Source organism: Triturus cristatus, chromosome 5_1, assembly GCF_964204655.1.
Source record: "Triturus cristatus chromosome 5_1, aTriCri1.1, whole genome shotgun sequence".
NCBI classification, from domain to species: domain Eukaryota; kingdom Metazoa; phylum Chordata; class Amphibia; order Caudata; family Salamandridae; genus Triturus; species Triturus cristatus.
In genome coordinates, this window is record NC_140587.1 from 273,921,018 (window position 1) to 273,934,618 (window position 13,601).

A 13,601-nucleotide genomic window follows, 5' to 3' on the forward strand; every position below is an offset into this window, starting at 1 on the left:
GTGTCCCAGTTGGCGTCCCACAATCCTATTACCATTTTGTTCAAAACTGAACGTCTTGACGTGGTGGTTTGCACAACGTGCATGATACCAGGAAGATAATGGACAGCCACATCTCACCAATAACGCGAGGTCATTGTAGATCCTGGATTCCAGGTGTGGACCAGGGAATCCACCCCATATAATGAAGCCTATTCTGACATACAATTAAAGGTGTCCAAAAGGTGCATGATACTGTATCTGGAGTTCTCAGAAGACATACATTTTTCCTCACAATACAGTTCCCTACTAATCAAAAAAACAACCATTGTCCATCCATCCAGACATTCATGGCTCTACTGGCAGCTAACACAAGTTTTTGAAATCTCAAAGCTCTTCTGCTAATGGTCCTTCTGCTAATGGTCCTTCACCAATTCCACGTCATAAACATCAGGACCACTAAATGGCACCTTCTGCGACCTGCTGTTGTTGGGCTCCAAAATTGATATCCGATTTCCATGCCTCTATCGCATACCCTCAGCAACATTAACTCACAGTTGTGGGTGTCTTCAAGCCAACCAACAAGATTATGAAGCTTCAGCGTGAAATAGTATCACCCTACTCCTACCCCATCTCAAAGAGCATTTACAGTTTAACTCTGTTAAGCACATAACAAGGGGGTCATCAAAATATTCATGTTTACAAATGATTACTTTTGGTAGCTGGTAAGAAAACTCCCTAGAATACATATAGGCTTCGGGGAAGGATGACAATTTTTATCAATTCATTTCTACCTAATTTCTAAGGAGTTGCGAGGTACAGTTTGGTGGCTGGGAATTATTCTAAAGCTTATGTATTTGTTGAGATTTCCTAGTTGGTGATCTATTCCTACAGGTAAGTAACCTTTTACATTTTTGCAGAAAATACCTCAATCATATGCTCGCTCTCTCTCTCACATTATGATGTGTAACATTGAGAGCTTGTCAACAATATATCCTGAGAAGTCTGAACAAGTTTTCAGAAATGTATCTCTATACTCATTATACTGTGGTAATGCAATAGATGTACTCATTAACAGATAAAGCAGACCCAGGATGAAGAAAAGAAGCAACTAACTGCACTCCGGGACTTGATAAAATCTTCATTACAACTTGATCAGAAAGAGGTAGGAAGCATTTCATTTCAAACTTTAAAACAGTTTACAGTGCTCTAAAGCAGAAACCCTTATAGAAACCCTTGATCAAAATATTTAGAAACCCAGGCTGTGTCTAATTAAACACATTTCATATCGAAGTACACTTGGACACTTTTGTCTGGCACTCTAGTATTAGTGCTAGCAAAAAAAGGTGTGTGTATTGTGTAGCAAATGCCATTGCATTCTGTGGTCTTGGTTCCTTTGGTAATGTAAAAAATGTAGAAGGATTTAGGCCTTTCTTTTTTTTCCGTTGGTTATCTAGTTCCTGTTAAGTCTGAACATGATTAAAGGTGTATATTTTTACATGGAGTGATGCAGATTTCATTTTCTATATATAAATGTGATAACATTTGTAAAAACTTGCGAAAAATCTGTTTTGTAGGGTTACTTCTGATAAATTAGTTATGCTTCTATGTTGGAAGTTAATTTCATAAAAATATGCATTATCCACCCTAAAATGCCCAATTGTGCAGTTGGTTGTAGATAACCAAAAGGACAAAATGATAGGTTGTTGTTAGATATGCGTTATTGCTGTGAAGACTATTATGTTGTACTCTGTCTTCAAAATGTTCTTGCATTCTGAAGCTACTAAAAGGGACGTTTTTATTATTTCTTTTCAAGTAATGCGGCTATGTTCTTTAGGTACAGGGCACCTTGCCATGTAAATCTTTTATCAGTGCCAGTAATGATCATCTAGCGTAAACGCACCATTTAAAACTCTTGGTGGCTTCCTTGCAATTCTTTTCTTTTCAATATACTTCCAGTGGTCGCCTATTGCCATTTTAATAATTTTCATTTACCTTTTTGGGCAACTACGGAATTTTCAACACTTGGTTTTTTATGGTCATTTTATCCCTTGCTTTACTCGTTTGTGCTCTTCTCTCTTCTGCCCAGCATGCCAGGAATGCTTGCACCCATGACTGGACTGGAACAGCTTCCCCAGAATATGTCACTTTAAATTCTTTGTGCAGAGACCCAGCACTAGTGCCTCCTTTTTGCACTCCAGTGAAAAACACTAGCCACCTATCACCCACTGTCTAAAGCCCATTTCCTATTTGTCCCCGTTGCAGAAGGATACAATGAAGAGCCTCACTAGTTTTGTGTTTTGTATCTGAATTTGCAGTCTCTCTCTACTTAAAGCTGTTTCTTGCTTTGGTGGTTCCACTCTGACTGAGCATATGCTTTCTTCCTAGCGCCTGATTCTCAGAAGGCTTCCATGTGCTGTTTGGGTAGCTTTGACCCATGCATTTCCATCTTTTTTGTAGGGGCATTCATCCGAGATCACTGATAATGTGAAATGTGTCATCATTGCCAATTGCCCTAGTAAATTAATCTGCTTCTTATGTATTCTCCATGAGCTGCTTAGAGATGTGTGAATCGTAGGCACAATGGGCTGTGAAAACAACTAAAGGAAGCGTACTACAGTGAAAGAACCCCGGGTCATACCAATGGTTACAAATTGTTATTTATTACAAATGTATTTCAAAAAAATCAAAAAATAGCCAATACATTCACCCAGTCCTAAATACAGCAGTGCTTGTATCCCCTTTTTTATTTTTTATAAAAGTAGGGTTACATCCTGCAGAAACCCAGGAAGTCGGTTGTCCATTTTAGCTTTTAGTGTTGTCATCATTGCATGCCATGTAGTGATCCCCATTCTACTCACTGGCCAGATAGATTCTGTCCTTGCCTTTTGGCCTATAGCCATGCCAAAACAGGAAACCTGTTTTTTTATCTTTGTTGCCTTTACCCTGTTATATAGTACCAGAATATTGGCCTTGAGGGTGGGAGTGTAATTTCTGCCTGTCACCTTCGATACCATGCTGCAAACCACATTCCGTAATAGAGCAAACACTGGACAATTCCAAAACATTTGATTTATCTTGTCTGCTGGCCGACTGCAAATTTGGCAAGTAGGATACATTATATGTTTTATGCAACTTGCTGGGGATCCAGTATGTCCAATGGAGTATTATAAATTGAATCAATTTGAACTGTAACGTGCACAACACCTTAGAGGAGTACTTGACTATTCTGGGCAATTCCTAACGTGAATTGTTTCTACCTACATCTCATTCTCACAGGCCCTTCAGTGTGGCAATATCTATCCTAAATTGATACGCAGGCTACAACCCAGAACTAGGGTAACTTTTCTTTCTCGACTATGTGTCAATAGGTCTGTAAGGTGTTGTGTATAATAGGTTTAGTCTCGCCTGACTCCTAAACCAAAAGAGCCTGTCTTTTCAGAGCTCTATATGACAGAAACGGTCTTAGATGAAGCTACATGTTCTATCTTAGTTCCTCAAGCATGTAAAGTGTTTGGTTGACATACATATCTCCCAACTTAACTATGTTGTGCTCTTCCCAGTGCGACGTAATATTATACAGAAACACAATGGTATACAGGAATAAATACACAATTTATTTTTGAAAAGAGCACATATTAATTACCCTTTCTCTAGTTAATCAATCGCACAGAAAATATATCAAAGCATTTTTAGCCATCTACATGAATCGTGACGTCTAATCAGGCGAGAAATAACAAAACATCTATACAAAAATAAATACTAAATTCCAAAGAGGAAACATAACACCCAACACCTTGTAACATACGTTAACCCCACAAGTACATTTCACTAGTGTCCTCCCACTTATTCAGGGCGGACCACTCGGAGGTAGTCAAGACAGTAAACTGGAAATCTATCCATCAATGTAGACCCTCTCAGAGTACTGTCGCGTTGTGTGCAATCAAAAGTTCATATTTGCGGCTCCTCCTTCAAGAAAATGTGTCTACGCACATGCGTTTCGGCCTTAATCTTTGCTTGGCCTCCTCAGGACAGGGTTAATACATGACTGTGCCCACAACATCCGTGTAAGCTCATCCTGACACTTAGAAATAGGAAGTGGCTTAAATCAAAGGGCCTCCGCGACAAAATCAAGGCACCTTAGGCCCAAAAAACGGGCTCCTGTATCACGAGCGCTCTCCTTATTTCCCCGTCTGCCTTAGTCCCAAATTTTTAATGAACAATGGTCCTGCACCAAGCTAGAACCCACCGCCAACGCCGTCCGACGGGCAAAAGCAGAGCTGGATGTGCCTATCCTGGAATATATCCATATTGGAAGCTCAGGAACATAGGCCTCCTTCGTATTAGTAAGAGCAAGGCATCACTTCCAAAAATAATTTTCTGAGCTCCACAATCTAGAGGTGCTTTGAACCCTATTGCTACTATCCAGCCCCACTGACAGTAGATTTCCACCTGTTATGCCCCCCCATATTTAACTTCCTCCAGCTGCAAATTTCTACCTACTCAGCTACCCATTCAAACTTGAAACTGAACCACTGTGTAATAATTCTTGTAATCTGGGGCAGCCAAGTCTCTCTTCTGTACTAGTAATTGTAATTTTCGCAGTGCCACATTGTTCCTACCACCTCCCTAAGTCAGATTCATTACCATCTCCTTAAGAACCTTAAAAATTCTGTCCAGCAATGCCACTTAAGAAATACAAGCAATAATGCAGGACAAACATTGTTGAAAGAGGAGAGAGAGCACCTGCCTATTTTGGACCAGTGCAATTTGGTCCCAAAGTGGATGGACTCCCTTGTACTCGTCAACATTTTGCTGAGATTCTCCTCAATAATGTCTTGGTCCTCGTGAAAAAAAATGCATTTTCAGATATCTAACAATTTGCAAATTCCAATATAACAGTAGTTCAGGGAGAGTCACATCAGTGTCTAGTTACTGGGGCTTAAAACGCAAAGATGCATGGTTTAGTTTTATTGTGTTTTAGGTCCGAATTGAGCTCCAACTATGAATCAAGAATATGAGAACACCATCTACATAGAGCAAAATGGTGAGCACTTGCCCATTTAATGTTACCCCGCCACCGTGATCTTCTCCTCTTAGGGTAGTTGGTATGGGTTTGAGTCTAGGGCAAATAGCAGGCAGATCTGTTTAGTCCTCCTGTGCAACTCCCAACCCTCAAACACGATCCTACCATTGCAGACTCTTGACGTTGAGCTGATCTACAATAGCAAGACCCAATATTTGATCTCTAGGCATAATCCCATTTCCTCAATCACAGTCCGTAAGATGCTCCAATTTAAAGTATCAAATGCCTCGTCGCTGTCAACCATGGTCACAGCAGGTCGTCCGTTCCAACCAAAGGTTGATAACAAGGTTACTTAGTCGGCACATGTTAGGTTTGTATTTCTGCCGGAACTGAACCCTGTCTGATGGGAATGAAACAGCCCTGATAATGAAAAAGAAAGTCGGTTATTCAACAACTTGGCAAACATTTTATAGCCCATGCTTAACATGGACAAGGTTCTAAAGGGGCCAACTCCAAAGGTTTGTTTCCCGACTTCAGTAAGGTGATAATTGTTTGTTATGAAGTGTGGGGCATTACTTGTGTTCTACTATGGTACTGAAGCAATGAATATGTATGGTAATCCAACGTACTCCTACGCTGCAGACCCTACTCTAAATGTATTTATAGTGTGTGTAGGTGTAGAGCGAAGAATCACCCCTAGGGATGATCCTACTCCATTACCTGATAGAGTGTGAAGGACCCAGTCTTGCTCTCGAGTTGGAAAGCTCTCACAGAATGTCAGACCGGTGCATGGTGATTCGAAGCATGCAGGCACCTTCGATGACAGCAGAAGTGCCTCCTCTGCCAATCTATCTGGTTGCCTAATATTTATAATAGAAAACAGCCTTAGCGATATGTGCGCTAGATTAGTGATGTTATGGATATGTGGTTAGCGCTGTCGCCTCGTGGATGAAGATAGGACTACCTTTGTACCTAGTGCGTAGAGAGGCCTAATACATGATGTTCAAGACATAGTGATAATGTTGTACGAAGCTGGATGTGAAAACAAAGTAGTTTCAGATAAACTAATCCAACATTGTCATGCATGCCAATGTGTGCAAAAGGTTACTGCTGAAATGTTATTTTCTAGAACAATGTGAGGAATAAGCTGCTTCAATACATGGGCCTTTACTCAGGAATATAACACCCACTCCTCATCCTAAGGGTCAATAAATAAAAACGATCTAAAAAGCCAGTATATCATAATGTAAAAAGGTCAAAACTACTCTTAACAATGGCTTAAAGCAAGCTTCCATTTAAAATCTTTGAAGTCACTATACTGTGTGAAATCCTAAGCACTCCGAAAGCCATGGTGCCCTGAAAAATAAAAGTAAAATAAAACTGCTTTTGACGAACTTAGTTTGTAAAACAAGCCGAATTGTTCCCACACAGAAAAAGGGCAATAATTTCACGTGTTCATGGTGGCAGGCACAACATTGTTTTTGTCCATAACCGCAGACGACAATCCCAGAGGCGCACCTCAAAGCAGATTTATGGAGCAAAGTTGATTCCATTCTATTCCCGCAGCAGCCGCTGAGGGAGAGACTGCATCCTGGATGCGTATTGAGGAGCCGTTGTCCAAATCACTAGGAGCCGAAGCATCCCAGGTTGGCTCATGAAATGCATTCATCAGCCACGGAAGAATCTGGGGACAACAATACCCATGGGCCGTTAACAGGGCAGCAATACATCAATGTCCAATGGCGCAACCAGTTGTGGTCCGAGGCATATGTCTAATATGCATTCGTGACTGCAAAGCAGGAGGTTGAAAACAGGTTGTATGCAGCTAATCCAAACTGTCCTTATGAACAAGAACCAGTGCTAGTCCAGTTCTCGAAGTCAAAGTGTGCCAAATGTGTGAACCATGTGCACACAGCATCACAAGCAGTGCTTTCTCCATTCCGAATTGAACTGGGACGTCCATTGCGGATCAGAAAAAATAAAATCAGGATTCCAGACAAAAGTAGCAGGACAAGCGGAAGCCCTCCAAAAACGGTTACCAGCACGGAGTTTATGAATGATGGAATAACTCCAAAGAGTGTCTGAAAGGTGCAAACCAGTCCAGAACCGATACATTGAAAAAGAATACGCTATTCCTCCAGTATCAGAAATGTTAACGAAGCTAAGGACTAGCTCCCCAAAATGCAGTGGGAAGTTAGTGCGGAAAAGTGTCTGTATCTCAGACGAGGACCTTGCAACCTAGAGATCAAATATCTCCCTGGCTGAAGTAAAGGCCACATCCTGTTGAAAAAGTATGGCTTTAAGTCTGCTTAACAAATCAAAGCGTATGTTGGAAACATTTATCGAAGGCCTCAGCGCTGCCTCCCTAATTCTGCGGGCAGGTGGAAACAGTACTTCTGTACAACATGTGACTAAGGAATTAACAGTCACGAGATAAGCGATGCCCGGTTCCATTCCACAGCAACCTTGATCATTCAGCATCAAGTAGCTCCCATTCGAGAGCAGTTTGAAAACCGGACGTGTCATGGCAGCTGGGGAATCCTTCAAATAACATGACAAATTCGCCACAGAAGCATTGCATACCACATGAAGAAAAATGTCCTTGCAAACCAGAGAACCACTTAGGGCATCCTCCCAGTCGGAACCACTAAGAAAAACTTCTGTGCCCCCTTTCCTGCACTTAAACCTGAATGGTAATTCCCAATACTCGTGCACATAACCTTCCCCTAGCGCTTCGTATCTGTCTACCTGTTGGTATTGGAGACCGTATTGGAATTGGAAAGTCGTGACGAGTAGTGTGATATAACCATGGATAATCCAGTCTGTGGATGGTGTCTCTGCCACAGTAAAAGGTAATTGGTCTAATTTTTCAAAGTGCAACATATACATATTCAGAAATGTTGATTTAACGCCACGGCACATGGCCGGAACGTAGTGTTTGCCACGTCCAGCTCAGCATTATGATGGAATGTAACTGTGACTGTCCATGATGTAAAATAGACATATCCTGCTGTATTATATCAATTGCAGAAGGCACAATGTTGCCCAGTGAATACATTCTAGATGATAAAGCGGTTATACCGTTGTCAACCACAACCAAAGCCTTTTCCATATTTACCCTGGCGATTTCTTGCAGTCTCTCCGCAGCTTCCTGCTGAGAAACCTTCCATAGCTCGTTGTATATTGCATACGAGAAGCGCTTTTGACGTGGGTTTCTGGGACCTTGTAAAAAAATCCCTGAGATCCAAGTAAACAGAAAGAAGGGACTAGTGTTGTTTCACCTGGGAAAGTGCTGACGTCTTTAGCCAATCTTGGCATAACTTCCCAACACCATATGATGTCACCACCCATCCGTGTTCAGATTATATATAGCGTAGGTCGGGCTTGTTGATCTTAAAACCTCCTGTGTTACCCAGGAATCTAGACTGACATTTATCCGTGTCTAGGGACCAAACCAACCAACCCTGATGATCGGGGCTGATGTATTGTATGATCCATTCTGGAACCTGGCATCTGATGTATCCTCATTGTACTGTGCATTGCAGCCAATGTTCAAAGCAGGCAAATGCGGGAATGCTAGGTACGTTCAAATCCTTTGCCTTGGCTAAACCAAAACAGGAAGTCTGTTGCACTCTTTTATTCAGGAAAATCATTTCATGTGGTATGAGGCACGCTCTAAATAACGCCTCTTTTTCCTGAATCTGCCAATCTTTTGTTCCCAGACAGATTTTATGTCTATTGTGTCCTTCCAAAAGTTGAAACCCTGTATAGACAGTTGGGAAATAAAGGAAGCAGAGTAAATCAGCTTGGTGTTTGTGAGCATTTTTTTCTTTGCAGGTGTAGTTACAAGACTATAGTAATAAGAGGCTGGGTCTGATGGGTCAAAACCAGAAAAAATGCACATTTTTGTGCAAATGTTTTTAAACTACCTTTTGGTGGTGTTGCACAGTGTTCCCATTTGGTGCAATTATAAACAGCTCCTGGGATACTAGCTTTATGTAAACAATGGTGACCACAATGTTGATAGCGGAACATATCACCAAAATTACTCGTACCATCATACAATTCATCATTAGAAAATGCTGCTGATTGCTCTAGATCTAAAAGCAAATTATGCACAGTTTCATGTCCCAATCATCAGAGAATGTACAAGAGGTGCTGATATCATTTAAATAAATCTTTAAAAAATATGGAATTTGCAACAGTTCAGTAGGACCATATACATCATACGATACCCTGTCCCACTCTATTCGATCAGGAACTGGAACCGCTGTAATGTTCACCAGGCACAAGTCCCTCCATTCACGGTGCGATGATGCATGTGGTTTCAGTACCAAGTTCACATGTTGGACTGCAGAGTATTGTGGGATATAATGTCTATTCAGAAGTAGAAAAAAGACAGTCACCAAACCAATCCAATACGGAGTACCAGGAAACGTAATACAAGTGTGACCCAGAGATGTATCCAGGGAGCAACAAGGATTGTCTTTTTCAGTCAAAGATAGAGAGGATAAACTCGTAGCTTGAAAGGGAATGGCAGTGTTGGCAGTCCAGGTTCCCTTGGTTCCGATGAAAACTTGTCCTAATGCACGAAGTAGCCAGACGTTGTCCAGTCTATTTTTGGCACCTTAGCGGTTTTGTAGAACTGGGAGATGACTCGATCTGTGGCATGTTGACATAGACGTCGTCAAGTCTTCAAATTGAAATTTCTGTACTGGATGACTGTACAGTTTTAGTTGTTTTAATAAGGGAGAAGCATCACCTCATTTTCTTTGTCAGCCTTTCTTTGGAAAGTGGAGACTTCAGTCATTATTAAAGCTTCCATCTGAACTTCTTGTATGGTAGCGAGAGGAGATCGTCGGCTACCAAGGAGCCCATGCAGCCTACTGTTGAGCTTCGGCCACATAGTGTGGTTTGATCAGATCGATGGAGACTAACCTTTTGTCTTGGCGACCAGCAAGAGGCAGAAGTACAGTTCTGGTACCTTTAACAGCGAGGACAGGTACAGGCGCTCTGCAAGATAGCCCAAATTCTTTCTTGGCAGGTATGTTTGCTCTGACCAGATGCCCAATCTTTGGGACCCAGGCAGGTCTTGCCGATACTGCTTTTACTTCTCCAGTGGCGGTGCGTTTCACTTGGAAGTTGCTTTGTAAAGCTCTGTATTCTTTTACGTCTTGTAAAACATCCAAACGATGATTGAGCTAGATTAGTGATGTTATGGATATGTTGATAGCGCTTTTGCCTCGTGGATGAAGATAGGACGACTCTTGTGCCTAGTTCGTAGAGAGATCTAATACCTGATGTTCAAGGTATCGCGATAATGTTGTGCGAAAGCTGGATGTGAAAGTAACTAATCCAACATTGTTGTACATGCAAATGTGTGCAAAAGGTCACAGCTGAAATATTATTTTCTAGGACAATGTAAGGAATAAGCGGCCTTGCTACATGGACCTAACTCGGGGAATATAACACTTGTAGCTCCTTAAAAAGTCATGAATTCTTCCAGCAGTCAAGGAGCCAGTTCATCTTTGTATGTAGCATTACATTCTTTTATTTAAACCAACTTTTATTGATTTTAAAGGTCTTGGAAGAGTCCATACACAGCTTACTCGCCTACAACCATATAGGCCGGCAGCAGAAAACTACTTATTGCCAGAAGCAAAGGCACATAAAGGAGAACAAGAGGAACTTTCTGGAACCCAGAAGCAGGTCTATGTACAGCTATCAACAAACAGAATATCCCGCCTTAGAGGCACCATGCCCTACGTAGGCCTCCTGCCCGGCAGACATGCTTAAACAGTTGCACCATTCATTGCCAAGTTAGCTTGTACAGATTGAACTTCGCCAACCGCGCCCTCACGGGCCCATGTCCCCTTGTCGTAAAGATCTCAGGCATCCTAGCTGCTATACATTTCCCATTAGGGCTGAGCTGTACCTGCACTGATTTCGTCTGATATAGTGGACAAGTCAACCGTATCAGGCAGTGTGTCCCAACTTTCACAGTCTAGCCGAACGAGCAGCGCGTAAATGAGCCCTCAACGGCACCGCTTGAGAAGGCTGATATTGTCTAGATTTAGTGCTGTGTAGGCAAAATAGCATTCATCAATGACATACAGGGCGTTCTATAATTCGGCAACCAGCAGGCAGGTCACTACAAGATAACAACAAAAGATTGAGCGCTCTGCCCTCACTTCACTGCGGCAGCGCTAGGGCAATCCGCTATCGTTCCTGCATCAAAGATTGCCAAGGAGGCGACCAACCAACTGGGGGGGTCAGAACAAGAGAAAAGAGAGGAGGGAGTACAGGGTTGAAGGAAGCAAGCTTGGCGGGGAGGAAGGGGTGTGGGCTCCACTATTGCTATCAGGTGGAGGCTGTGGGTTTAAATCTTCCAGAGGCGAGGACCTCTCTTCCGGAAGGGTGGCTGCAAGGGGCGTATACTGTAAACCATCCGCAGGTCTCCAGAGACCCCCTGGTTCCGTAGGAGCTATTACATCATCAAAAAACTTCAAGGTCCGGAGCCGTGGTGGTTGCAATCTAACATGTTCCAGTCGCCCCAGATAATCCACCAAAGGCTTCCAGAGCTTCCTATACTTGGTGTCTCGGAGCTGTAGACGTGCCGTGAGAAACTCCATCGCCACCACATGCCATAGGCGGGCAAACCACACGTTTAGGGAAAGCAAGTCTGTTTTTTTCCAATAGAGAGCCACCGATTGTTTCGCAGCACCCAGCATGTGGAGGCTAAGGTGTCGATCACGGCCCGTCATAGCTAGCATTACATTCTTTTGACAGTCCATTGCTGCAGAGTTTTTTCCATTGCTAAGCCTTTAATACTAAGTACAATTTCCTCTACCAGAATTAGAGAGTGTAGCTACAATTGATGGTCTGGGTCAATTCACTTTAACCTTGCATAATAAAGATATGTTCATTCACACTCCACTTTTTCTATGTCAAGAATTTACAGTTATATTAGAATAGTATTCTCACAGTGCCTTTAAGTCTGTTTGTATGTTGATGATATTGTTAGCAGTTTGCAGAGCAGTGAATGGTGTTCACTACTCATCAGTTCTGATCAGCCAGGCTAGCATTCTTGACTGCCTTGTCACTTTCATTATGTCTAATGGAGAAGTTATGCTCTATAGTGATGTAGTCCTGGCCATTCTAGGGACTCCTTGTACTTTTTCTTTGTGTAGGTTCTTCACCCCGTCACTAATACCTTCAAGTTCCAAGGTTGTTGAAGTATTTTCTGTAGATATTATCCCTTTCTTTTTATTTTTAACTCTTTTTATTGATTTTTGCTTTGTTATATAGACAAAAATACAAACAAAACACAACTAACATGACATTTATAGAGTTGAAGCGCTCATAATATACTGTAGTAGCAGACACCAGTCCCGGTAAATCGGTGTTCGCAAGGGAGAGGTAAGGCCATGCCATGGGTGCCATATCTTGGCATATTTCTTGCTTGCACCTCTATTTTCATATACCAATTCTTCCATTTTGGTGCAGTTGTCCATTCCCCTGGTCTTTTCTGCGACCATAGGGGTGTCTCTGTGAGGTCAGTGGCGTGCTGTATCATTCTTTGCAATTATATATCCTATTGCCACCGGGGTGCGGCCTGCTGAAATCATCGATTATTCCAAGGAGGACAACCTTTGAGTCTAGGTCTAGAGGTCTGCCCAGGACACCCCCCAACGTTCTGTGTATTGGGAACCAGTACAATAGAGCTGTTGATCACCCCCATACTGTGTGGTAGAATGTTCCGGGCAACGCTCCACACCTATGCAGATCAGGCTGACAGCCCTACCCATGTGCTATAGCATTGAAAGACCATACTGGTAGCGATGAAGGTATTTGAATTAGGTGATCCTGAGGCACATGTAGACTCCCAACACTCAGGGGCCTTGTTGACTTCAGACATCTCAGTGTACTCCAATTGCCCCAGATCTAACTCCCACTCCATCCTGAGGTGTACATGCTGGTCGGGTGAATTGTGTACAATGGTCTTACACAGTTATGAAATACCCCCTTTACCAAGCTTCTTTAGCACCAACTGGGCCTCAAGAGGGCTATGATCTGGCAACCCAGTGGGTCTGTCTCGGTAGGGTGCTCAACTGTAAATATTGGTAAAATATTGGTAAAACTGTGTTGCATGCATTCGGAACTCCGGTGCCAGGACCTTAAATGCTTTAATGCAGCTACCCTTCCAGACATCCCCAAAGGTGGATATACCAATCAGATCCCACTGGGACAGTCGTGGAAGTCTCGCTGCCTGATCAGAAACATTTGAGAGGCCCAATAATATAGCCTAACATCCACCCATCCCAAGCCAGTGTTGTATGGTGATTGTGGGCATTCGCATAGGACTCTCAGGGACCCTTCCCTGCCCAAATTAAAGGGCTGAAACTAGATTTGAATTGAGTAAAGAACAAGGGAGGGAGTGGATGTGGGTAGCGTTGCTGTACTTAAAGGAAGCGGGGATTGAGATCTTTTTTAAAAGAGACCCACGCCTGGCAATAGAGAGAAGTAATGATGCACACAATTTGAATTTGTTTTTATCCTTGTTCAGAAACAGCACCAAGTTTAGATTCCACCTGCATTG

General features: G+C 42.5%; 1 protein-coding gene across 4 annotated transcripts in view; it reads left to right on the top strand.

Annotated features, from left to right (window-relative positions):
- ASAP1 (ArfGAP with SH3 domain, ankyrin repeat and PH domain 1) overlaps positions 1-13,601 on the top strand; it is a 1,875,051-nt gene that overhangs the window by 726,958 nt on the left and 1,134,492 nt on the right. For all 4 annotated transcript variants that reach the window (XM_085604920.1, XM_085604922.1, XM_085604921.1 and 1 more), the window contains one exon: positions 1,055-1,141. In XM_085604920.1, the coding sequence (XP_085461046.1) occupies positions 1,055-1,141 (87 nt within the window). The remainder of the gene's footprint in view (positions 1-1,054; positions 1,142-13,601) is intronic.